Raw genomic sequence first — 24,210 nt, forward strand, 5'->3', positions numbered from 1 at the left:
CCTATGTATTCTTCTAGAAGTTGTGTAGCTTGAGCTTTTAGGTGAATTTTTGTTTATAAGGGTCAAGGTTCATTTCATTATTGGTATATATGGAGCACTCTTTGTTGAGAAGATTATCCTTTACCATTGAATTGCCCTGACACTTTTGTTGAAAATTAGTTGCCCACATATGTGTGCTACTATTTCTAGAATCTCTCTTCTGTTCGATTGATCTCCGTGTCTGTCTTTATGCTAATAGCACACTGTCTTGATTATTACATCTTTATAATAAAATCTTGAAAGCATGTAGTATGATTTTGTTCTTTTCAGAAATTGCTTTGGCTGTTTTAGGTCCTGTGCATTTCCATATAAACCTTAGAATTACCTTGCCTATTTCTACAAAAAGTTTTTTTGGAGTTTTCATTGGAGTTGCACTAAATCTGTAGATCAATTTGGGGAAAAGTGGCCTCTTAACAATACTGTGTTTTTCACATCATGAATAGAGCATATCTATTTTGTAAGCCTTCTTCATTTTCTCTAGGCAATATTTTTGTAGTTTTCAGCCTACAGGTCTTATACATTTTTCCCCCACAGTTAGCCCTTAGTATTTAATCTCTCTTCATGTTACTATAAATTTTTAAAATTTCAATTCCCAATCATGTGTTGCTAGAATAGAGAGATGCAGTTTACTTTCATATATTCAATTTGTATCTTGAAACTTTGCTAAAGTCTAGAATTTTTTTCTTCTAGAATCCTTAGTATTTTTTTTAAGATTTTATTTATTCATGAGACACACAGAGAGGCAGAGACATAGGCAGAGGAAGAAGCAGGCTCTCTGCAGGGAGCCTGATGCAGGACTCAATCCCAGGACCCTGGGATCATGACCTGAGCCAAAGGCAGATGCTCAACCACTGAGCCACCAGGCGCCCTGAATCCTTAGAATTCTACACAGGCCAAGGGTAGGCATAGTTTTTCTATAAAGGGCCAGCTAATAACTATTTTAGGTTTTGCGGGCTGATATGGTCCCTGTGGCATATTCTTCACCAGATTTCTTTTTTCTTTTCTTTTTTTTCTTTTCTTCTTTTCTTTTCTTTTCTTTTCTTTTCTTTTCTTTTCTTTTCTTTTCTTCTTTTTGTTTATTTAGCCTTGTCAAAATAAAATCATCCTTAGTTCATGTGAAAATATTTTGAATTTCAAATTCAATTTCTTTAACAGATACAAAAGTATTCTATATAGAGGCTATCTGTATCTTACTGTGTGATTTGGGTGTTTTTCAAGGAATCTCTCCATTTTATCTATGTTGTCAAATTTATTATGGTTTCAGGTCTCACATTTTTTAAAAATGTTACTCCCTTATTGTCCTTTAAATAACTGTCTAATCTATAGTGATGTTCCTCCACATTATCATAGGTTTCCTTTTTTTCCCTCATTCTTAATATTGGTTATTTGTATCCTCTTTTCCTGCTCAGTCTTACTAGAGCCTTAATAAATCTGCTTTCATTGTTTTTCCTCAGTTTTCTCTTTTATTGATTTCTGCTCTTTGTTATTTCCTTCTCTTAATTGGGTTCAGTTTGTTCTTTTCTGGTTTATTGAAATGGAAGCAGACCTGTTGATTTGAAACCTTTCTTTTCTAATATAAGCATTTAACATTATAAATTTCCTCTATTCATTCTTTCAGCTAAACTTTGATTTGTCACATTTTCATTTTCAGAATACCTTCTAATTTTCCTCTGATTTCTTTATTATGAGCTATTTAGTAGCTTGTCATTTCATTTACAAATATTTGGGAATTTTTCCAGATACCTTTCTTAATGATTTCTAACTTAATCCCATAGTGGGCATACCATGCCTTTGTTCTTGTTTTGTTTTGTTTTAAATTCAAGCCTAGTTAACATACAGGGTTATATTAGTTACAAGTATACAATATAGTGATTGGACAGTTCTATACATTACTCTGTGCTCATCATGAAAAGTATACTTTTAAATCCCCATCACCTATTTAACCCATTGCCCTACTCAACTCCCCTTTGGTAACCATCATTTCTTTTTCGTTAACTCTTGATTTGTCTCTCTCTCTTTTTCTCAATCACTCCTTCTTTTGCTGTGCTCATTTATTTTCTTAATTTCCACATGAGTGAAATCATACAGTAGTTTTCTTTCTCTGGCTGACTTATTTCATTTAGCATTATACTCCCTTAGTTCTATCCATGATGTTGCAAGTGGCAAGATTCCATTCATTTTTATGGCTGAATAATATTTCATTTTGTATTGGATATACACCACTCCTTTATCCATTTATCAGTTGATGGACACTTGGGCTGTTTCTGTATTTTGTTATTTTAAATAATGCTACGATAAAGAGAGATAAACATATTTTTTTGAATATGATTTTTTTTTAATTACTCTTGATATTCTTTGGGTAAACACTGAGTAGTGGAATTACTAGATCATATGGTATTTCTATTTTTGAATTTTTTCAGGAAACTTCATACTATTTTCCACAGTGGCTGCACCAGTTTTCATTCTCACCAACAATGCACAAGGATTCCTTTTTCACCACATCCTTGTCAACACTTGCTTCTTGTGTTTTTTTTGATTTTAGCCATTCTGGCACGTATAAGGTGATACCTCTTGCGGTTTTGATTTGCATTTCATGGATGCCCATCTATATGTCTACTCTGGAGAAAATTCTATTCATGCTTTTACTCATTTTTAATTGGATTATTTGTTTTGGGGGGGTGTTGTAGAAGTTCTTTATATATTTTGGATGCTAACCCTTTATGGGATATGTCTTTTGCAAATATCTTCTCCCATTCAGTAGGTTGCATTTTAGTTTTGTTGATTATTTCCTTCACTGTGCAAAAGCTTTTTGTTTTGATGTAGTCCCAATAGTTTATTTTTGCTTTTATTTCCTTTGTCTCAGGAGTCATATCTTGAAAAATGTTGCGACAGCTAAAGTCAGAGTTACTGCCTATGCTCTCTTTTAAGGTTTTTATGGTTTCAGGTCTCACATTTAGACATTTATCCATTTTGAATTTATTTTTGTGTATGGTGTAAGAAAGGGGTCCACTTTCATTCTTTTGCATGTAGCTGTCCAGTTTTCCCAACTTGGCTTGTTAAAGAGACCATCTTTTTCCCATTGCATATTGTTTCTTCCTTTGTTAAAGATTAATTGACCATGTAATTGTGGGTTTATTTCTGGGCTCTCTATTCTGTTCTGTTGATCTTTGTGTTATTTTTGTGTCAGTACCATTCTGTTTTGATTACTATAGCTTTGTAGTATGACTTGAAGTCTGCAATTAGGATACCTTTAGATTTCTTTTTTTTAAAGATTTTCTTTACTTATTCATGAGAGATGCAAAGAGAGGCAGAGAGAGAAGCAGGCTCCCTACAGGAAGCCTGATGTGGGACTCGATCCCAGAACCCTGGGATCATAACCTAAGCCAAAGGCAGATGCTCAACCACTTAGCCACTCAGGTACCCCTAGATTTATTTTTCTTTTTCAGGATTACTTTGGCTATTTGGGGTCTTTTGAGGTTCCATACAAATTTTAGGATTGTTTGTTCTAGTTCTGTGAAAAATGCTGGTGGTATTATTTTTTTAAGATTTATTTATTTATTTATTTGAGAGCGAGAGGTGAGGGTGGAGCAGTGGGAAAGAATCTCAAGCAGACTCCTCATTGAGTGCTGATCACAAAGTGGGGATTGATCTTACAATCCCGAGCCAAAATCAAGAGTCGATGCTTAACCAACTGAGCTACCTAGGTGCCCCTGCTGGCTGTATTTTGATAGGGATTGCATTAAAACTGTATATTGCTTTGGTAGTATGGACATTTTAACAGTTGTTCTTGCAATCCATGAACATGGAATGTCTTTCCATTTCTTTGTGTTGTCTTCAATTATTTTCATCAATGTTACACAGTTTTCAGAGTACAGATCTTTCACATAGTGAAAGTTTTACTTCTTTACTACCAATGTGGATGCCTTTTGTTTCTTTCTGTTCGATTGCTGTGGCTAGGACTTCCGATTCTATAGTGAATAAGAGTGATGGGAGTAGACATCCTTGTCTTGTTCCTGACTTTAAGGTAAAGCTCTCAGTTTTGCACCATTGAATATGATGTACGCTGTGAGATTTCATAGAAGGCCTTTATTATGTTTAGGTAAACCTACTTTGTTGATGGTTTTTTGTGTTGTTGGGTTTTTTAAAATCATGAATGGATACACTTTATCAAATGCTTTTTTTTCTGCATCTATTGAAATGACTATTATGGTTTGTATTCTTTCTCTTAGTAATGTGATCTATCATGTTGATTGATTTATGAATGCTGAATCACCTTGGCATCCCAGGGATAAATCCCACTTGATTGTGATGAATGATTTTTTCAAATGTACTGTTGGATTTCATTTGCTAATATTTTCTTGAGGATTTCTGCATATATGTTCATCAGAGAGATTGGCTTATAGTTTTATTTTTGTTGTATCTTTATCTGGTGTTGGTATCAGAGTAATGCTGCTCTTATAGAATAAATTTGGAAGTTTCCCTTCCTCTTCTATTTGTTGGAATAGTTTGAGAAGAATAGGTATTATTAACTCTTTTTAAAATATTTGGTAGAATTTTCCTGTGAAGCTTTCTGGTCCTGGACTTGTGTTTGTTAGGATCTTTTTGATTACTTATGCAATTTCATTGCTGGTAATTAGTTTATTCAAAATTTCTATTTCTTCAGTTTTGGTAGGTTATGTGTTTCTAGGAACTTATCAATTTCTTTCAGGTTGTCGCATATAATAATTCTTTATATTTATGTGGTGTTTGTAGTCATTTCTCTTTTGTGGTTTTATTTGAGTCCTCTCCCCTGCCCCTCACTTTTTTTCTTGGGTCTTGCTAGAGGTTTATCAATTTTGTTGAGCTTTTCAAAGAACCAGCTCCTGGTGTCATTGATCTGTTCTATTGTTTTTATAGTTTCTATATCACTTATTTCTGCTATAAGCTTTATTATTTCCTTCCTTCTGCTGGTTTTGGGTTTTGTTTTTTCTTTTTCTAACTCCTTTAGGTGTAAGATTAGGTGGTTTGAGATTTTTCTTGTTTCTTGAGGTAGACCTGTGTTGCTATAAACTTCTCTTTTAGAACTGCTTTTGCTACATCCCAAAGATTTTGCACTGTTGTGTTTTCATTTTCACTTATTTACATGTAATTTTTTATTTCTTCTTTGATATCTTGGTTCACCCATTAATTTTTTAGTAGCATGTTATTTAGCCTCCATGTATTTGTGCTCCTCCCAGATTTTTTTCTTGTGTTTGATTTCTAGTTTCATAGCACCATAGTCAGAAAAGATACATGGTATGACTTCAGTATTTTTTAATCTGTTGAGACTTGTTTTGTGGCCTAAATGTCTGCTCTGGAGAGTGTTTCATATGTGCTTGAAAAGAATCCCTATTCTGCTATTTTAGGATGTTCTGAATATATCTGTTAAGTCCATTTGGTCCATTGTATCATTTAAAGCCACTCTTTCCTTGTTGATTTTGTTTAGATGATCTGATCTGTCCATTGATAGAAGTGGGGTGTTAAAGTCCCCTACTATTATTGCATTACTATCCATTAGTTCCTTTATGTTTTACTGTTTTATGTATTTGGGTGCTTTCATGTTGGGTATATAAGCATTTACAATTGTATCTACTTATTGGATTGTCCCCTTTATTATTTTATATAGTCCTTCTTTGTCTTGTTACAGTGTTTTAAAATCTATTTTGTCCAATATAAGTACTGTTACCCCATCTTTCTTTTGACATCCACTTGCACAATAAATGTTTCTCCATCCCGTCATTTTCAATCTGCAGGTGTCTTTAGGTCTAAAGTAAGTCTTTTGTAGGCAGCATATAGATGGGTTTTGTTTTCTCATCCATTCTGTCATCCTCTGTTTCAGTTGGAGCATTTAGTCCATTTACAGAGTAATTATTGATAGATAAGTATTTAATATTTTGTTACTTGTTTTGTGGTTGTTATTGTAGTTTTTCTGATTCTTGACTTGCTCTCTTCCGTGGTTTGCTAACTTTCTTTAGTGATATACTTGGATTCATTTTTCTTTATTCTTTGCATATTTATTACTGATTTTTGATTTATGGTTACCATTAGGTGTGTATATAACAGTCTATATGAAGTTGATGGTTGCTTAAGTTTGAATCCATTTTTTTCTCCTACCTTGTTTTAGGTTTATGATGTCATATTTTATATCCTTTTATGTTGTGAATCCCTTGAGTATTTTTATAGATATACTTATTTTTACTGCTTTTGTGTTTCCTATTTTTCATACTCTCACTGATCGTCTTTACTTTCCACTCAAAGAGTCCCCTTGAATATTTCTTGTAGGGCTTATTTAGTGCTTATGAACTCCATTAGTTTTTGTCTGAGAAAAAAAAATTAAGATTTTATTTATTCATGGAGACACATAGAGAGAGGCAGAGACATAGGCAGAGGGAAAAGCAGGCTCCCTGCAGGGAGCCTGATGCAGGACTGGATCCCAGAACCCTGGGATCATGCCCTGAGCCAAAGGCAGATGCTCAGCCACTGACCCACCCATGTGCCCCTGTCTAAGAAACTCTTCTTCTCTCCTTCTATTCTGAATGATAACCTTACTGGATTGAATATTCTTCACTGCAGGTTTTTCCCTTTCAGCACTTTGAATGTGTCATGCCATTTTCTTCTGGCCTGCTAAATTTCTGTTGAAAAATCTGCTGATAGCCTTATGGGCTTTCCCCTTATATGTAACTCTTTTCTCTTGCTGCTTTTGAGTTTCTTTTCTTTCTCACTACATTTTGCCATTTTAATTTCTATGTCTTGGTATGGACCTCTTTGAGTCGATTTTGTTGGGCAATATCTGTGCTTCCAGGATCTGGATATCTGTTTCCTTCTCCAGATTAGGGAAGTTTTCAGCTGTTATGTCTTCACTTAAATATTCTGCTCTCTTTTCTCTTTTCTTCTTCTGAATCCCTATAATGTGAATATAATATATTAAATGTGGTGGAGTCACTGAATTCCCTAAGTCTATTCTCATTTTACATAATTCTTTTCTCATTTGCTCAGCTTACTTTCTGTTACTCTGTCTTCCAGATCATTAATTTGTTCCTCTCTTTCCTCTAGCCTATTATTTATTCCATCAAGTATATTTTTAGTTTCAATTATTTTTTCTTTATCTCTGATCAGTTCTTTTTTTAAAATGTCTGTGTTAAGGATCCCACTAATGTCTTTTACTCTTCTCAAGTCCAGTGAGTATGTTTATGATCATTACTAAATTCTCTGTCAGGCATATTTATCTCTGTTTCTCTTAGGTGTCTTGCTAAGATTTTGTCCTGTTCTTTCATATGGGACATATTCCTCTGTCTCCTAATTTTGCCTAACTCTCTTTATTCCTGTGTGTTGGGAAAGTCAGCTACCTCTGTTGTGCCAAAACGTAGTGGGCAGGGGGTGTAGGGGGTGTATTTTTAGCAAAGTGGTGCTGGTCCTCCAGGGGATGGAGCTGTTGGGAAGACCAGGCATCTGGGGTGCTCTGCAGGTTGCACAGGAGCAGGCAAGTGAGGGGTGCAGTTTTACCAATGTGTGCATGTCATCCGTAGGAGGTTGGGAGATGCAGTATTGGCAAAGATTGCACTATTCTCAGGGAGGGGACCTACAATTAAGGGACTGAAGCAGTTGTGTTTGGAGGCAGTAGGGCATGGTCTAAGCCAGTTAGGTAGTGAATGCAGATGCTGAGCTGGTTCCCATAGGTGATCATATGATTATGCTTGGGGGCAGGAGAGGGAAATGGAGGCTGCCAGCTCCTTTGTTCCTAGAGAAGTTCCTCAGGGAACTCCGAAGTTAGTAACTAACTTTCCCAGATGTTTTTCTTTTCGTTTTATAGATTTTATTTGAGAGAGCAACCTAGAGAGAGAGAGAGCACACAAATGGAGGGAGGGACAGAGGTGGAGGGAGAAGCAGACTCCCTGCTAAGCAGGGAGCCTGATGCAGGGCTTGATTCCAGGACTCCAGGATTGTGACCTGAGCCAAAGTCAGATGCTTAATCAGCTGAGCTACCTAGGTGCCTCCAGATGTTTTTTCAAACTGCTGCTTTAAGCTGTGTCTCTGGGGCTGTTTTTTGTGCTGACTCTTTAAGGGTGGGGACTCCGCTTCCTATTGTCCTCTGGGATCTCCCATAGCTGGGCCTGCTGATTTTTAAAGTTCCAGGCTTTTAGTATCACTGGCTGTAAGAACTCTTGAAATTTGACCCCTCTGATTTTCACAGTCAAATGCCATGGGGCTTTGTCTTCCCTCTGCAGGCTCCCCAGTGTAATAGTCTGTTTCTCACCCCTTTCCACACCTACGGCTTCCTCTCTCTGGTGGCCAGACTTGTGGGGTTTAGCTGCCAACTGCATATCTACCCTTCCCACTCTCTTTGATGTGGCCTTTTCTCTACATTTAGTTGTGGAGTTTGTTCTTCCAGTTTTCAGGTCATTTTCTGGGTTATCTGCACTGATGTGTTACCTAGTTGTATCTCAGGACAAGGTTAATTTAGGGACCTCCTACGCGGTCTTCCCTGAGCATTTGTTCTTATTTGAATCATTGTAAATTTATAGAGCTTTGTTTTATGGCCTGGAATGTGATTTAAATTGGCATATGTTCCCTGTCTCCTTGTAAAGAATGTATATTCTGTGTTTACTGGGAGGAGTATTCAGTAAGTGTCAATTATGTCAAGTTGCTTGATAGCGTATTCAAGTCTTCTGTATCTTTACATATTTTAGTTACTTGTTCTGTCAGTGATTGAGAAGGGGTACTGATCTCCAAACAGAATTGTGGATTATTTTCCCTTTTTCAGTTTTGGCAGTTTTTGCATCATGTACTTTGGAGGACTAGTGGTAGATACATTAAAATATAAGATTGTTATGTCCTCATAATGAGTTGAACCCTTTATTATTGTGATACAATTTATATTCCTCATAATTGTCTTTGTTGTGATATACTCTTAGATATTAAGTAACTGCAGCTTTTTTTTAAGGTTTGTTTCTTTAATGTAGTCTCCATGCCCAATGAGGGGCTTAAACTCATGACCCTGAGATTAAGAGTCACGTCGCGTGCCCTACCAACTAAGCCAGCCAGACACCCACTTTAGTTTTCTTTTAATTAGTGATAGCATTAGAATATCTTTTTCCATCCTTTTACTTAAAACTCCTTTGTATCTTATATAGGCAGCATACAGTTGAGTACTTTTTACTTATTCATTCATTTGTTCAATGTCACAGTCTCTGACTTTTCAATGGAATGTTTAGAATTACATTTAATGTGATTATTAATATGGTTGGGTTTAATTTTGTTCTTGTTTTTTATTCCTAATTTTGTTTCTTTCCCTTCTTTCTCTCCTTTTGAATATTCTTTTAATGATTCCATTTTATCTCCTGTATTGTCTCCACTTTTCTTTTTTTTTTTTTGTCTCAACTTTTCTATGAACATTTTAGTATTTATCATACACTTTAACTTACCATTGTCTGTCTTCCAGTAATATTACAGCACTTTTTGAATAACGTAAGAACCTTTTAGTAGTGTACTTTCATTTACTCTCGTACCATTTTTGCTATTGTTATATATTTTACTTATACACAAACTCCACACTACATCATTACCTTTTGCCTTAAAGAATTACCTTTTAAAATTAAAAATTAGGGGATCCCTGGGTGATGCAGTGGTTTAGTGCCTGCCTTTGGCCCAGGGCGTGATCCTGGAGACCAGGGATCGAGTCCCACGTCGGGCTCCCTGCATGGAGCCTGCTTCTCCCTCTGCCTGTGTGTCTCTGCCTCTCTCTCTCTCTCTCTGTGTGTGTCTATCATGAATAAATAAAATAAAATCTTTAAAAATAAATAAATAAAATTAAATTAAAAATTTTGAAAAAATTTAAAAATTAATTTTGGTATAGTACATATAAAAATACCCTTTTATGTTTTAAGTATACAGTTCATGGTATTACATATATGCACACTATTACGCAGCCAGACTCCAGAACTTTTTTTTCATCTTGCAAAAACTGAAACTGTGTTCATTAAACAGCAATTCCCCATTCCCCTTTCCATCACCCTGACAACCACAATTCTAATTTCTATCTTTGATTTTGACCACTCTATATGGTCGTTTACGTCACATAAATGGTTCATACAGTGTTTCTCTTTTTGTGACTGATTTATTTCACATAGCATAATGTCTTCAAGTTTCATCCATGTTGTACCATGTGTCAAAATTTCATTCCTTTTAAAGGCTTAGTAATAATCCACTGTGTGTGTGTGCGTGCGTGTGTATACAAACCAGCCACATTTTGTTTATCCACTAGTCTGTGGATAAATACTTGGGTTGCTCCCACCTTTTGGCTATTACGAATAATCCTGCTATGAACATGAGTGTACAATTAATTATTTTAAGACCCTGCATTCAATTATTTTGGATATATGTCCAGATGTGGAATTACTGGATCATATGGTAAATCTTTCATTTTTTAAGAAACAACCATATTGCTTTTTTAAGAAACAACCATATTGCTTTTCCATACAGCTGCATCATTTTGCATCCTCACCATTGATGCATGAGGATTCCAACTTTTTTTTTTTTTAAAGATTTTATTTATTCATGAGAGATACACACAGGGAGGCAGAGACATAGCCAGCGAGAAGCAGGCTCCCTCTTGGGAGACTGATGCAGGACGCAATCCCAGGACCCTGGGATCATGACCTGAGCCAAAGGCACACATGCAACCACTTAGCCCCCAGGTTCTCAGGGTGCCAATTTCTCTGTATCCTCATCAGCACTTGTTTGTTGTTTCTTTTGCTTTTGGTTTTATTTTATGGTAGTCATCCTAATGTTTATTAGGTGGTTCTCTCATTGTGATTTTGGTTTGCATTTCCCTAATGAGTGGTGATGCTGACCACCTTTTTATGTGCTTGTTAGTCATTTATATATCTTCTTTGGAGAAAGGTCTAAAAAATACGCAAAGGACTCATTGACTGTGCTCTTTTAATGATTTGGAGTTCTTTACATATTCTGGATTTTAACTCCTTATCAGATACATGATTTGCAAATATCTGCAAACCATTCTATAGGTTGCCTTTCACTCTGTTGATTTTGTCCTTTGATGTAGTCCAGTTTATTTTTTCTTCTGTACTGTTGGTGTTCTATCTAAGAAATCCTAACCAAATCCAATATCATGTACCATGTCCTCTGTTTTCTTCTAACAGTTTCATAACTTTAGGATTACATTTAGATGTCTAAACTAACTAAATTTGAGTTAATTTTTATATATGGCATAATATAGGGGTATAAGTTCATTATTTTGCTTGGGGATATCAAGTTTCCTAGCACTGTTTATTACAGAAGATGTCGTTTTCCAGGCTTGACACCCTTGTCCATAATCATTTGTTCTTATGTAGAGAGGTTTATTTCTGGGTTCTCTATTCCATTGGTCTATATGTCTTTTATGAAGGTATCATATTGTTTTTGATTCTTGTAGCGTTGTCATAAATTTTGAAATCCGGAAGTATGAGACCTCCAACTTTGTTATTCATTTTCAGAATTGTTTGGCTCTTTGTGATCTTTTGAGATTCCCTATGAATATTAGGATGGATCTTTCTATTTCTGTAAGAAACACAATTGGTATTTTGATAGAGATTATATTTAAACTGTATCTTTGGGGTAGTATTGGCATCATAACTATTAAATCTTTCCAATCCACGCACACAGAATTTCTGTCCATTTATTTGTGTCTAAATTCTTTCAGCAGTGTTTTGAAATTTTCTGTGTAGAAGTCTTTCACCTCCTTGGCTATGTTTATTCCTAAGTATTTTGTTCTTTTTGATGGTTATTAATTTTTAGGAATGTTCGTTATTAATATATAAAATATAGGTGATTTTTGTGTATTGATTCTGTATCTTGCTGCTTTACCAAATGAAGTTATTCTTAGTTTTTTTATGGAATCTTTCGGGTTTTCTGCATTTTGTGTTATCTGTGAACAGGAATAATCGCTTCTTTTTTATTTGAATGCCTTTGATTTATTTTTTCTCCCCTAGCTGCTCTGACCAAGATTTCTAGGACTATGTTGGATAAAACTGGCAAAAGCAGGTATCCTTGTCTTGTTCCTGATCATAGAGAAAAAGCTTCCAGTCTTTTACCAGTGAGTATATGATCTGTGGGCTTTTCATATATGGCTCTTATCATGTTGAAGTGGGAGCATTTTGTTCCTTGTGTAATGTTTTTATCATGAAATTGTGTTGAATCTTCTCATATGCTTTATCTACATCAATTGAGAGGATTGTGTGTTTTTTTTTTTCCTTCCGTTAATGTGGAGTGTTCTGTCAGTTGATTTTTGTATGTTGAACCATCATCCTTGCTTCCAGGAATATATTCCACTTGGTCATTCTGTATAATCCTTTTCATGTACTGTGGAATTCAGTTTGCTATGATTTTGTTGAAGATTTTCACATTAGTATTTGTGAGGGATTATTGATCTGTAGTGTTTTTGTCTGGCTTTGGTATCAGGTTAATGCTGGCTTTTATTGAATGAATTTAGAAGTATTTTGGTCTCTTTAATTTGGGGAAAGAATTTGAGGATGATTGGTGTTAATTTTTCTTTAAATATTTGGTAAAATTCACCAGTGAAGCTATTTGGTTCGGGGATTTCCTTGTTGAGAGGTTTTTAAATACTCCTTCAATCTCCTAACTAGCTGTGTATTTGTTTGGATTTCCTGAACTGATTTCCTGTTTCTTCATCATTCAGTTTTAGTAGACTGGGAGTGTCTAGGAGTTTATTTCGTCTAGGTTATCCAGTTTATTGGTATACCATTGTTCAGAGTATTCTTTTATCCTCTGTATTTCTGTGGTATCAGTTGTAATGTCTTCTCTTCCATTTATAATTTTTTTTCTGTAAAGTCGGTTGTAATATCACCTCTTCCATTTCTGCTGTTGAGTCTTCTCTTTTTTTTTTCTTAGTCTAGGGTAAAGGTTTGGCAGTTTTGTTGATCTTTTCCAAGAACCAGCTCTTGGCTTCATTGATTTTTCTCCACTGTTATTTTATTCTCTATTTCATTTACCTCTAACCTATAGTATTTTCTGTTTTCAACTAGCTTTGGGTTTAGTTCTCTAAGTTATAGTTGGGTTGTTGATTTGAGATCTTTATTCTTTTTTAACATAAGCATTTATAGCTATACATTTTCCCCTTAGTATTGCTTTCCCTACATCCTATAAATTTCAGTACATTGTGTTTTCATTGTCATTTATCTGAAGATATTCTCTTATTTCCCTTACAATTTCTTCTTTAACTCATTGGTTAAGAGTGTGTTAATTCTCACATATTTATGGATTTTCCATAAATTCTGTTGTATTCTAGTTTCATTTTACTGTTAGCAGGATAGACACTTTGTATGGTTTCAGTCTTTAAAAATTAATAGTTTCGTGGCCTAACATGATCTAGGCCAATCTTTCATGTGCATTTTAAAAAAATGTGTATTTTGGGGCACCTGGTTGGTGTAGTCGGTTGAGGGCTGATTCTAGGTTTTGGCTCAGGTTGTGGTATCAGCGTGGTGAGATCAAGCTCTGTGTCAGGCTCCATATTCAGCAGAGTCTGCTTGGGTTTCTCTCTGCCCTTATTACCCTCTTCTATCTCAAATCTTTAGAGAAAAAAAAGTGTATTTTGCTTTTGTTGGTTGGAATGTTCTGTATATGTCTTTTGGGTCCAATTGGTTATTCAAGTACTGTTCTTATTGCTCTTTCTAGTTATATCCATAGGTGGGGTATTGAAGTCTATTATTAATTGCAGAGCTCACCAGTTCTGTCACTGTCTCGTGTATTTAGGAACTGATGTTTGGTACATATGTAATTGTTAAAACTCCTTGGTGAATTGAGCCTTTTATTAAAAAATGGCCTTTTTTGTCTTGTAACTGTTTTGACGTAAAGTCTCTTATCTAATTAATATAGCCACCTCTATCCTCTTTGGGTGCTATTTGCATGCAGTATCTTCATCCTTTCATTTTCATCTATCTATATATATATCATTAGATCTAAAGTGAGTCTCTTGTAGACAGAATACACTTGTCTTTTTTTAAAATCCAATCTAGGGGGAATTTAATTCATTTACATTTCAAGTTATTACTGATGGGGAAGAACTTTCTATTGCCATTTTGTATTAAAGTTCTTAAAGCTCTTCAGTCACTTAAATGTCTTAATTTCCTAGGAGCTTCAGCCCTGCTTCTTCTAAGGGCCTTAAATGTTATATTTTATTCTTTTGCCTATAATCTCTTGCATTTGTGGTTCTGCAGACCCCCTATAGCCCTCATGTGCAGCATTTCCCACTACTTTCAGCAGCCTCCAACCTGATAATCTAAACTGTGCCACCATTCCATCAGTGCTCTGAATCAGACAAGACAGTCCCTCAAGCAATCCTCAGACAAGTCAGAACATTACAATCAGGTTCTACTCTTGTTTCCATGAATTGAGAGGCTTCCTTCCATATCCCAGGAGGGTAAGGAGAAAGGGTGAGCATAAATGCCATGATATTTCCTATCATTTTGAATGTGGCTTTTACTTGGTTAGGTGTTTGCCTGGTTGCTACTGCTGCTTAATTGGCTTCTATAGTTCTTATGCTACATTGTATCTTCACTGTTTCCATGTGTGTTCATTGGGGGCAAGGGCCTGGAGCTTCCTAATCTGCCATCTTGGTGACATCAATTATCTTTTAAAGCAATTTATTTTAAAAAGAAAAAGTCTAATATTTATTATGTTATTATTTCTGGTATTTTTTATGCATGCGTATGCATATTCAGATTTCCTTCTGGTATCATGGTCTGTTTTCACGAAAGACTTCCTTTAACATTTAAGTAGATCTTCTTCTACTTCATTAAATTCTACTGGTCTGTTTTAAAGTTCATTGGTCCTTTTTCTGCACTGTCCAAATTGCTGCAGAGCTCATTCAGTTAATTTTTGCCAGAATTACAAACTCTTTCTCCCTTGTTAGGCCAGTGGCTGAATTCTCTGCTCAGCTTGCTAGACCACAGCTATTGTCTTTCTTGTGTTCCTAGGGGTCTCACCCTGCACATGGGGTATTTGGGGTATTTAGGTGTCTGCCAAGGATTTGAGGGAATTTCAAGGGCTCCATTCTTTCTAGGATTTGCCACCTAGAAATTTCTACCACCCTGGCAAAGCTGCTGTCTCATTCCTCAGCCCAGTAAGATTACTTTTTCTGTAAGGTCTATCTCTTGTGAACCCATAAGGTAGAAAGTGCTCTCAAGTCAGCTGAATGTGGACTTTAGCCAGTATATTTCCTTTTTTTCAAGGATCGTATCACTTCCAGTTTCTGCTCACTACCGATTACTCATCTATACCTTCAAATGTTTTTTGTTACCCTCAGAAGAGTTGTCTATTACAAGCCGCCATTATTGGAACTGAATTATTTCTAAAATGTTTAAAATGTGTGAGACATGAGCATCACTATAAGTTATCAAAGTTACATTTATTCAGTAATGCAAAGAAGACAACAAAAATTTTATATTTCAGGTAAAAAGTTATAAAAACTATTGTCATGTTAGTAATATTTTTTCCAGTAAAGATTGTGAAGACTATATGGGATATTTTTTTTTCCTTTTGCAGGATATAGCCAATGAGGAACACCAAAAAATTGAAGCATTAAAATCAGAAAATAAGAAGCTAGAAAAACAAAAAGGAGAATTAATGATAGGTTTCAAGAAACAATTAAAATTAATTGATATTTTAAAAAGGCAAAAGGTGAGTCTGTCCTTAAAAAACACAGGAATACCTGGTGGCTTAGTCAGTTAAATGTCTACCTTTGCTCAGGTCATGATCCCAAGGTCCTGGTATTGAGCTCCACATCAGGCTCCCTGCTCAGTGGGGAGTCTGCTTCTCCCTTTCCCTCCCCCTGCTCCTTTTCTCTCTCTCTCTAAAATCTAAAAAAAAAAAAAAAAAAAGTTAAATCATAGATATTATTTGGACTGCTCTACTAAAATAGTTATTTCTACTTTAGATAGGTCTTATAGTTTGACATGCTTAGGCACAAAATTTTATCTATATAACATACACAATGTGTCATCCAAGCAACTGGATATTTTCCTGCAAGTAAATTAGTAATGTGGCAAATGGGACTGGAAATACAGTATGGGTACTCCCTAATTATATACAAGAATAACTGTTATCTTAGGGGATTGGCTTGCCTCTTGAAACATTGAAGATTGATTCGAAGCTATATTCCCTTCTGTGCACATGAATCACCTGGTAGTGAGAGGATATGAAGTCATGGTTCTGCCACTTTCTCTTTTTGTAACAGTTAAATGTTACTATATTTATAATTTATAAATTAAAATGTTACTATATTCTCTTAATAGATTGGTTCAATAACCACCATGGGCAAAATAGGCTTTTACAGGCTGACCATTGAATGTAATTATTTCAAATCTCACGTTTATTGGAATTCAAGTACACATTCCAACAGAGCTGATAATTGATAGCATATTTATATACCTTTATCAATTTTCTATTGTTCTGTGGTCTACTTTTAATACTAAAACAATATCGATTTGTTATAAATGCAGATGCATATTGAAGCTGCCAAGATGCTGTCTTTTACCGAAGAGGAATTTATGAAGGCACTTGAATGGGGAAATTCATAAATGATCTACTTTATAACTGACTATGTGACCCATATACATTGTATTTAAAACTTTAATGATTTATTCTTACTCTTTATAAACTTTAATTTCATTGGCTTTCATCCGGTAACTCCAGAGAATTCCCTGTTTAGATTTAGGGGATACAGAATTGACATGTAATTATTAAAGGAAGTATTTTGTAAAATAGGATAACCCACTTGCCCTCTTATATTATATTCAGCACTAGTTCATAAGTGATAGTTTGTGAGATAGAAATTGTTCTTCTTGACAATAAAGCACTTTGAAATTCCTCAGTCTTAACTGTTCTTTTCCCTTACAATACAGAGGAAAAGATACTTTGGCCAAATCTGGGAAATAAAGTTCCTAAAACACAAATACCTGTGGAACTGCAGTCTGAATGGAGATGCAGAAAAAGCTCTGAGCAGCAGCATGAAGAAATTAGTCTCTTGGGTAGTGATATGGAAGTCAGATCTTCAAATTATCATTTCAGGAACAAGAGTTTGACTAAAAGCAATTTTGTAGCTAAAATATATTCTGTAATTTTTTAATTAGAAAACAACTGTTTACAAAAATAGATTACATTTCAGTGATAGTGAATCCATAAAACAAAAGTTACGGTGACATCTAGTGGTAAAAACAATTCGGGTTTTACCAAATCTTGATGGTATCATTTCTCTCCACAAATTTCACTCCTTTTCTGATATGCTTTCCTAAATTCTTCACCAAGCATATCGATATCACCCTCTTTTTTAAATACTCCCTACAAGAAAAATATTTTTGTGGGTTAATTGAAATACCAGAGCACTTCACTAAATTTTAAGACTAACAAATACATAGACTACAAATTTGTGAAGTTATCTCCAAAATAATGAAATCTATTTAATAGGTTTATGAAAAATATCACTATTCTCTGAAAATTTTATTAAATATTCTTTAGTTTGATATATCTATCAGCTCCAGTGTAAGAATTTGTAATACAAATCTGGGCTCTTTGTCACCACTGCCTGCACTGGCTGAATGAGAAAAAATTTAAGGTATGAGAGAGAGGTCAGGGTAAAGAGACTGAGCTTTGCCAGGTTCGTGCATGGGATTGACTCTTGCCTCCACTCAGGGACTGATCAGCTAACATTTAATCTTCCAGGAAAGTCTCCAGGCTTGGAGTTACACCATTTAAACAAGCCCTATGAAAATCTCCAAGCTTTTATTTACTTTTCTTTTCCCTTATACTATATATAAAAGGCTCTTAAATATTTACTTATATAATTTAAAGGAGCTAAAGAATAATTCAGGTCATTTGAGGATTATTAGGTTTGTTAGACTCTCCCCCATCTCTACAATTATTTCCTTTTAAAAATCTCTAAATCCCAGACTCTCTGGAATTTATAGTCTTGTTTTTAAATTAATACATCATTTCATATTCATTAATCCTATCAACCAGTTAGACTATAACATCCCGTGGAAAAGCAATAATTACTCATTTCCCTTTCTCCTTCCTTCCTGAGCACTGCATTGAACACAAAATAAGCACCAGTTCTTCCAAATGAATAAAAAGTCAAATGACATGTCTATATTTGAAGGATGGAAATTGTATTTACATGCATCCAGATGTTTACATGGTTTATGAAACTTGTTACTTCATTTATAGTCAGAATGTATCTCACCACTTATACATGAAAATGTTATCTTTTGGAAGTGCTTTTAAAAACAAGCTGCCTACTACCTACTTATAACCTCCCATTCATCATACAGCAAATCTGTCTTGGACTTGGTTCAAGCAGGTGTCTATTAGCGGTGTTTCCAGTTACAAGAGTTTCCTGTGTATTATCAATTTTGGTGTACAAAGTATCACAACTGCGTTAGGGTAGTTTAGTTTTAGACTTACTACACCAAAAGGGAAGAAAAAATTTCTAGAATATAAATTCAGGAAATCTAGCGTATACTTATAAGAAAGTTCACCAACGCTCTCATTTTAGAGACAGAGGTCAATGACTGCCTAACATCCCACTGCTGCTTTGTAACGCCAGAACTAAGTGAAACACAGGCCCCCTGAAATCCTAATTACCATGTATTTTCCCTGCTATTAGAGGACAGGAAGATTATACCTTGAGTTAAATCTCACTTACTTTAGGGAGATATCCTAGTAATTTTGTAGCATGTTCTTTAAGAAGTTTTAGTCTTTCTTCTTCAATAATTGCATTAATGCATCCTTGTCGTCTTTGCTGCAACTGCCATTCTTCCAGTTCACGTTGCTAGAAACAAAATTTTATTATTACAGAATACGTTAGTCTTTTAAGAAGTTATCAAATAAAACTATTCTTGCAGCAAATTAGATAAAATTGATGAACTATTTTTGACATTAACTTCAGAAAATACTCTCTCTATATATATGTCTTTTTCATGTATTATATATACACATATCTCTCTTCCAGTCATTATTCCCTTAAAGTCACAAAAACAATAACCATGACTGGGATTTTAGGGAGGCAAGTATATATTTTCAGGACAGTACCTTCATTACCAAGGAAAAAAATGTTCAAAGGAGGGATTTCCTAATTCAAATATTTATGTAATGTTTACCATATGTCAAGTGCTAAAGGCAGCTTACAGTGTAAAACAAAAGTTGGATAAAACAGACTAGGGATATCTATAAAAAGTAAATATTTCCATGAACGTTAAAAGTTTTAAGAGCCTGCATGAGGCCCAAGAGTAGCCACGAGAGTTCCAACAGAAGAACCAATGTTTCTTAGGAGAGTTCTGAATGCCCTTACATAACCACACCAAAATTCTGTACCATATACTATGAAAGAGATGACCAGCTTTAAAAAGTTTTAGGTCTTAAAAGAATTCTTATGGAGTTGTACCCAAATAATCCTCTTGGAAAGAGAAGAGTGCTAAAGGCAAACCACTGAAATAGTGAGTTCCTATCTACAATTAAAGGAGTAGTAATGTTAAGCTTGTCTGTGCAGTAACTATAGTTTCCGAGGGTCACTATTTCTTCAGACCTCTCCTTATCAAGGTCATGTAAACTAGAAGAGTATGTCTGTCTCTCTTGCTACAATGGGAGGCTAGCTAGCTTCTACATAACCTAATAACTCTTCGTAGTCACCAGATGAAGATAAAGAAAGATGCTGCGAAACAGCCAAATCTGCGGCCACTTCAACCTATAATTGCTTCTCATGAGAATATTTTGTCTACTATGATACTATTTGTATTACAGAATCAGAAGCACCATTGATAATAGCTAATTGAGAAAAGATACTCTCACCCATCTTGTTACTGAAAGAGTTGAGTGGCTCCTATTTATCTCTAAGATGAAATAGGGTAGCAAAATCTGCCATGGAATTGTTATACCTGAAATATTTTTGAGACTACATTTCAAAGGCTCCCTTATGACTAGTCAGAAGTGTTCACAACAGGACATGGTTTCTGCCAATGGAATATAAGCAAAAGTATCATATGCAGATTCTGGGAATCAATCTTACACACCCACTTTGTGCCTTCTTCACCTCTTCCATCTCCTGCTTGAAACATGAAGGGTGAAGATCCAATTTAGATCATGAAGATAAAGTTATATCCTGTGGAAGCCACAGTGAAAAGCAAGGCCGAGCCTGGTTGCTGAAGACTGAATAAAGCCTCTACCCAGCCCTGAATTGCCTATCTTTAGGCTTTTATGTGGGAGAAGAGTAAACTATCTACTAAGTCTATCTACTAAGCCACTATTTATTTGGTACTCTCTACCTGTAGTCAAACCTAATCCTAACTGATCTGTTCCTTATAAAAAGAAAATGCAAGAAAGTTCTGTGATGTGAGGAAAGCTCATTTGTTAGAGATTGTACATCATTGGACAAAAACCTAACGGGTAGAATACAAGATTTCTCAGGATGTGGTAAACACATTAAAAATCCTAATAAACATTTTTAGAATAAGGGTAGTTTAAAAAAAATCTGAAACCGGGGATCCCTGGGTGGCGCAGCGGTTTGGCGCCTGCCTTTGGCCCAGGGCGCGATCCTGGAGACCCGGGATCGAATCCCACGTCGGGCTCCCGGTGCATGGAGCCTGCTTCTCTCTCTGCCTCTCTCTCTCTCTCTCTCTCTCTGTGTGACTATCATCAATAAATAAAAATTAAAAAAAAAAATCTGAAACCAATTTGTCCATTTAGGACAAATTCTGAATTGCTGGTAGTAAACTTTCCTGGGTAGTTTCAGATTTTGTCTGACTAACCATATGGTTTTTTTTAAAGCTAGACAGAACTGTAGGTACTTTTCTCTGAAATCTGAAAAACAGAGTGAAAGCCTTATAGGATTGTAATGGAATGGATTAATATGTTCCATGATCATGAAAACACCCTTGCCCTTGGGATGTAACCCAATCTCACTGATATTTTAAGCACACAACTTCATACTAGGAATATTTACATTAGAAAAAAATTAAGGCAAATTGTTTGTAGAAGTGTCTATGCTTCAGGCAGTTTTATCTGATTTCCATTTGACAGTTTCAGTAGTCCACAGTAATGGTATTGAATGTCTGAGCTAAGTTATGAAGAAAAGAAACTGGATTTAACACTTAGTGCTGAGGTGAAGTCAAGAGAATTTGGTGGCTGACTAAAATTATTAGATAGGAATGGGCAAAAAATCCAGGAATGATTCCAAGGTCATAGACTTGGGTGACTGAATATGTGGTCTTTAACCGAGATTCAGAAATTGGAAAAAATGTCTGGAATGTTCAATTGTGTGTGGAAACCTTAATTCTAATGCACCTATAAGATTTATGTCATTTAGACATCTGGAAATACGGCAACAGAACTATGGTGTGAAATGAGTTAAGAAGAGAGGAAAGCCAGAGTATCTCAACACTTCTTGAAGCAGGCACAAGACAGAGCTGATCTCTCTGGTTTTCTGTGATAGACCATCCAGATTCTCTTGCCTTTATAACCATTTCTTTGTCTTGTCATTGTTTTTTTTCCTCCTCCTCCTAACTCCTTTGCCTATTATTCAAGTTTCTCATTGTGATAATTTCATATGCTGCCAACTTAGAATAGCCTTCTGCTTTTATTCATCTATTATGTATTTCCAGGTAAAACCACAAAGTTCTGCCATAAACGTACGGTTGACCTATGAACACCACAGGTTTGAACTGCACAGGTCCACTTACCTGCAGTATTTTTTTGATAAATACAATATATATACTGCAAATGTATTTCCTCTTCCTTATGATTTTCCTAATGTTTTTTTTTTTTTCTCTAGCTTACTTTAAGAATACAGTATAGGGACGCCTGGGTGGCTCAGCAGTTGAGCATCTGCCTTTGGCTCAGGGCATGCTCCCAGGATCCCGGGATCAAGTCCCACATCAGGCTCCCTGCATGGAGCCTGCTTCTCCCTCTGCCTGTGTCTCTTATGAATAAATAAATAAATCTTTTAAAAAATAAGAATACAATATATATAGATTTATATTTATATATAATACATATATAAAGTAAGAACTAATTAAATATGTTATCTGTAAGGCTTCTGGTCATCAGTAGGCTATTAAGTTTGGGGGAGTGAAAAGTGAATGTGGGTTTTTCACTGGGGTTGGGGAGGAAGTGTCAGCACCCCTAAACCTGTGCTATTCATGGGTCAACTAAATTGCACAATTAGTAAATTACAGCTACCAAATTCTATAAATGTTTACACTATAGATTTAAGAGATGTGTTCTTAGTATAATTTTATATTTAATCAAGTCTTTTCTTCCTGTCTACCCATACAGGAAAAGATCATCATTTTATTAATTGTTAATCCCAGCTCTGCCATTTACTTGCTGTGAAACTTTTAGCAATATATATAATCTCCCTCTACCTTAGTTTCCAATAGTACCTAACTCAAAGGGTTGAAAGTTTAAGGTTATCACTTTGCTTTTAATGGACTTAGAATAGTGAATGACACATGTAAACACTCAATAAATGTTAGTGGTTATCACTACCACTTCTATTAATATTTTAAAATATCATATGCCTAATCTGTACTCTTCATATTTAGAGCGGTTTATGTTTATAAAACACATGTTATCTTACTTGGTTCTCAAAGCACAACAATCTAGTGAGGCAGATTATATAAGTATTATTTCAGGCTTATGAATGAAACTGACAAATCGATGTGTCCAAAGGCACAAATCTAGTTCCCTCTCTCTTAAATCTACATTTCCAACTAAGAAATCTCCCTGGGGCCTCAAAATTAATGTGGACAAAATGGAATTACATGCCCCTTGAAATCTATTTTTCTTTGTTTTCTTTAGGACCTCACTCACTCACTGAAGATGGAAGCAATAGTATTATTTAGTAGTAGCAGCAGCAGCTATAATCCTGATCTCACCTCTCCAGACCTAACGGGTCACCAAGCCCCATCAAGTGTATCTCTTGGACAGGCCCCTTCTCCATTTGCATGGGCTTTCTCTGCCTATCACAGACTTAACTACAGTAATGTCCTAACTGGACTCCCTGTCTCCAGTCTTACTCCCCTTATGTCCTACCCCAATACCCCTACTCAAGTCATCTTGCCAAGTGCAGAACTTATCATGTAGCTTTCTTCTTTTTTTAAAGATTTTATCTATTTATTCATGAGAGACACAGAGAGGGAGAGAGACATGCAGGGAGCCTGACGTGGGACTCGATCCCTGGTCTCCAGGATCACACGCTAAACCGCCGAGCCACCCAGGCTGCCTAGATTTCTTAATTCTTCACTGGGTCCCCCTGCATAAAGACCACTTTCCTTAAAATAGCATACAGTGCATTTATGATGTGTCCCCTCTACCATAATAAGATCCCCACACCTTATAATTATTATCACAGGTACTTAGCCTATCTTTATAATGATTGTTCTTCTATATTTTCTTTAACCAAGACCATAAACCCATAGATACCATGGACTTGGTTGTATTTATGTTCTCAAAACCAACCAACTAGTATCCAGTACATAGAAAGCATCAATATATTCTCGATGCATTAGTAAATGGTCAGAAATATCTATACCATATGATTAGTAAACAGATACCTAACCACCTCTGGCACATATAAAGGTCTCAGTTAAACATTTAGTGGAGGAACAGATGAGCTGATTGTTGCTCAGTGATAATAACAAAAAAGACGCAACAGTTTTTCTTACTTTGTCTGCAAGGAACTGGTTGCGACGCTCTTCAATGAGTTTTTCCACAGCCCTCCTGTGTTCTAGTTGCTTCATTCTTTGTTTCTGAGCATTCATCAGTTCTATCCGATCGTCTTCAGCAAGCTTTGCGAGCATAGCCTTTCGAAAGGTCTCCTCTTCCTCTTTCGCAGCCTGGAGTACTAGCTCCTTCAGGGCCATTTGTTCTATAAAATTTTGCTTCAACTCCTTTTGCTTTCTCAATTTCTCTTCTGCTTCCTCCTAAACAACAATCCATATAAACATTAATTCAGTAACTGTTTCTTTGCAGCAGATTTATAATGAAAGGGTGGAGAGAGTTTGGTTGAGCACAGTGTTACAATATGAAATAAAACTGAAAAACCTCTTCCAGATAACACTTTTCCCCATCTTTTAAAAACTCGTTTGG

At 35.5% G+C, this 24,210-nt stretch overlaps 2 protein-coding genes across 12 annotated transcripts in view; one reads left to right on the top strand and one right to left on the bottom strand.

Moving 5' to 3' along the window:
• TEX9 (testis expressed 9) overlaps nucleotides 1-16,938 on the top strand; it is a 196,377-nt gene extending 179,439 nt beyond the window's left edge. For 8 of the 11 annotated variants that reach the window (XM_038580497.1, XM_038580494.1, XM_038580498.1 and 5 more), the window contains 2 exons: nucleotides 15,616-15,750; nucleotides 16,572-16,938. In XM_038580497.1, coding sequence (XP_038436425.1) covers nucleotides 15,616-15,750; nucleotides 16,572-16,649 — 213 coding nt within the window. In that variant the 3' untranslated portion in view covers nucleotides 16,650-16,938. Of the gene's footprint in view, nucleotides 1-12,044; nucleotides 12,149-15,302; nucleotides 15,523-15,615; nucleotides 15,754-16,571 lie in introns of those variants that run through there. The other 3 variants (XR_005381691.1, XR_005381692.1, XR_005381693.1) reach the window with 3 other exon arrangements.
• Nucleotides 16,421-24,210, bottom strand: part of MNS1 (meiosis specific nuclear structural 1) — a 33,942-nt gene continuing 26,152 nt past the window's right edge. Inside the window, exons 8-11 of the mRNA XM_038580493.1 lie at nucleotides 23,787-24,044; nucleotides 18,773-18,898; nucleotides 17,028-17,409; nucleotides 16,421-16,772 (exon numbers count right to left, since the gene is read on the bottom strand). Of these exons, the coding sequence (XP_038436421.1) occupies nucleotides 17,317-17,409; nucleotides 18,773-18,898; nucleotides 23,787-24,044 (477 nt within the window). The 3' untranslated portion in view covers nucleotides 16,421-16,772; nucleotides 17,028-17,316. The remainder of the gene's footprint in view (nucleotides 16,773-17,027; nucleotides 17,410-18,772; nucleotides 18,899-23,786; nucleotides 24,045-24,210) is intronic.

Source organism: Canis lupus, chromosome 30 (genome assembly GCF_011100685.1).
Source record: "Canis lupus familiaris isolate Mischka breed German Shepherd chromosome 30, alternate assembly UU_Cfam_GSD_1.0, whole genome shotgun sequence".
Lineage (NCBI taxonomy): Eukaryota > Metazoa > Chordata > Mammalia > Carnivora > Canidae > Canis > Canis lupus.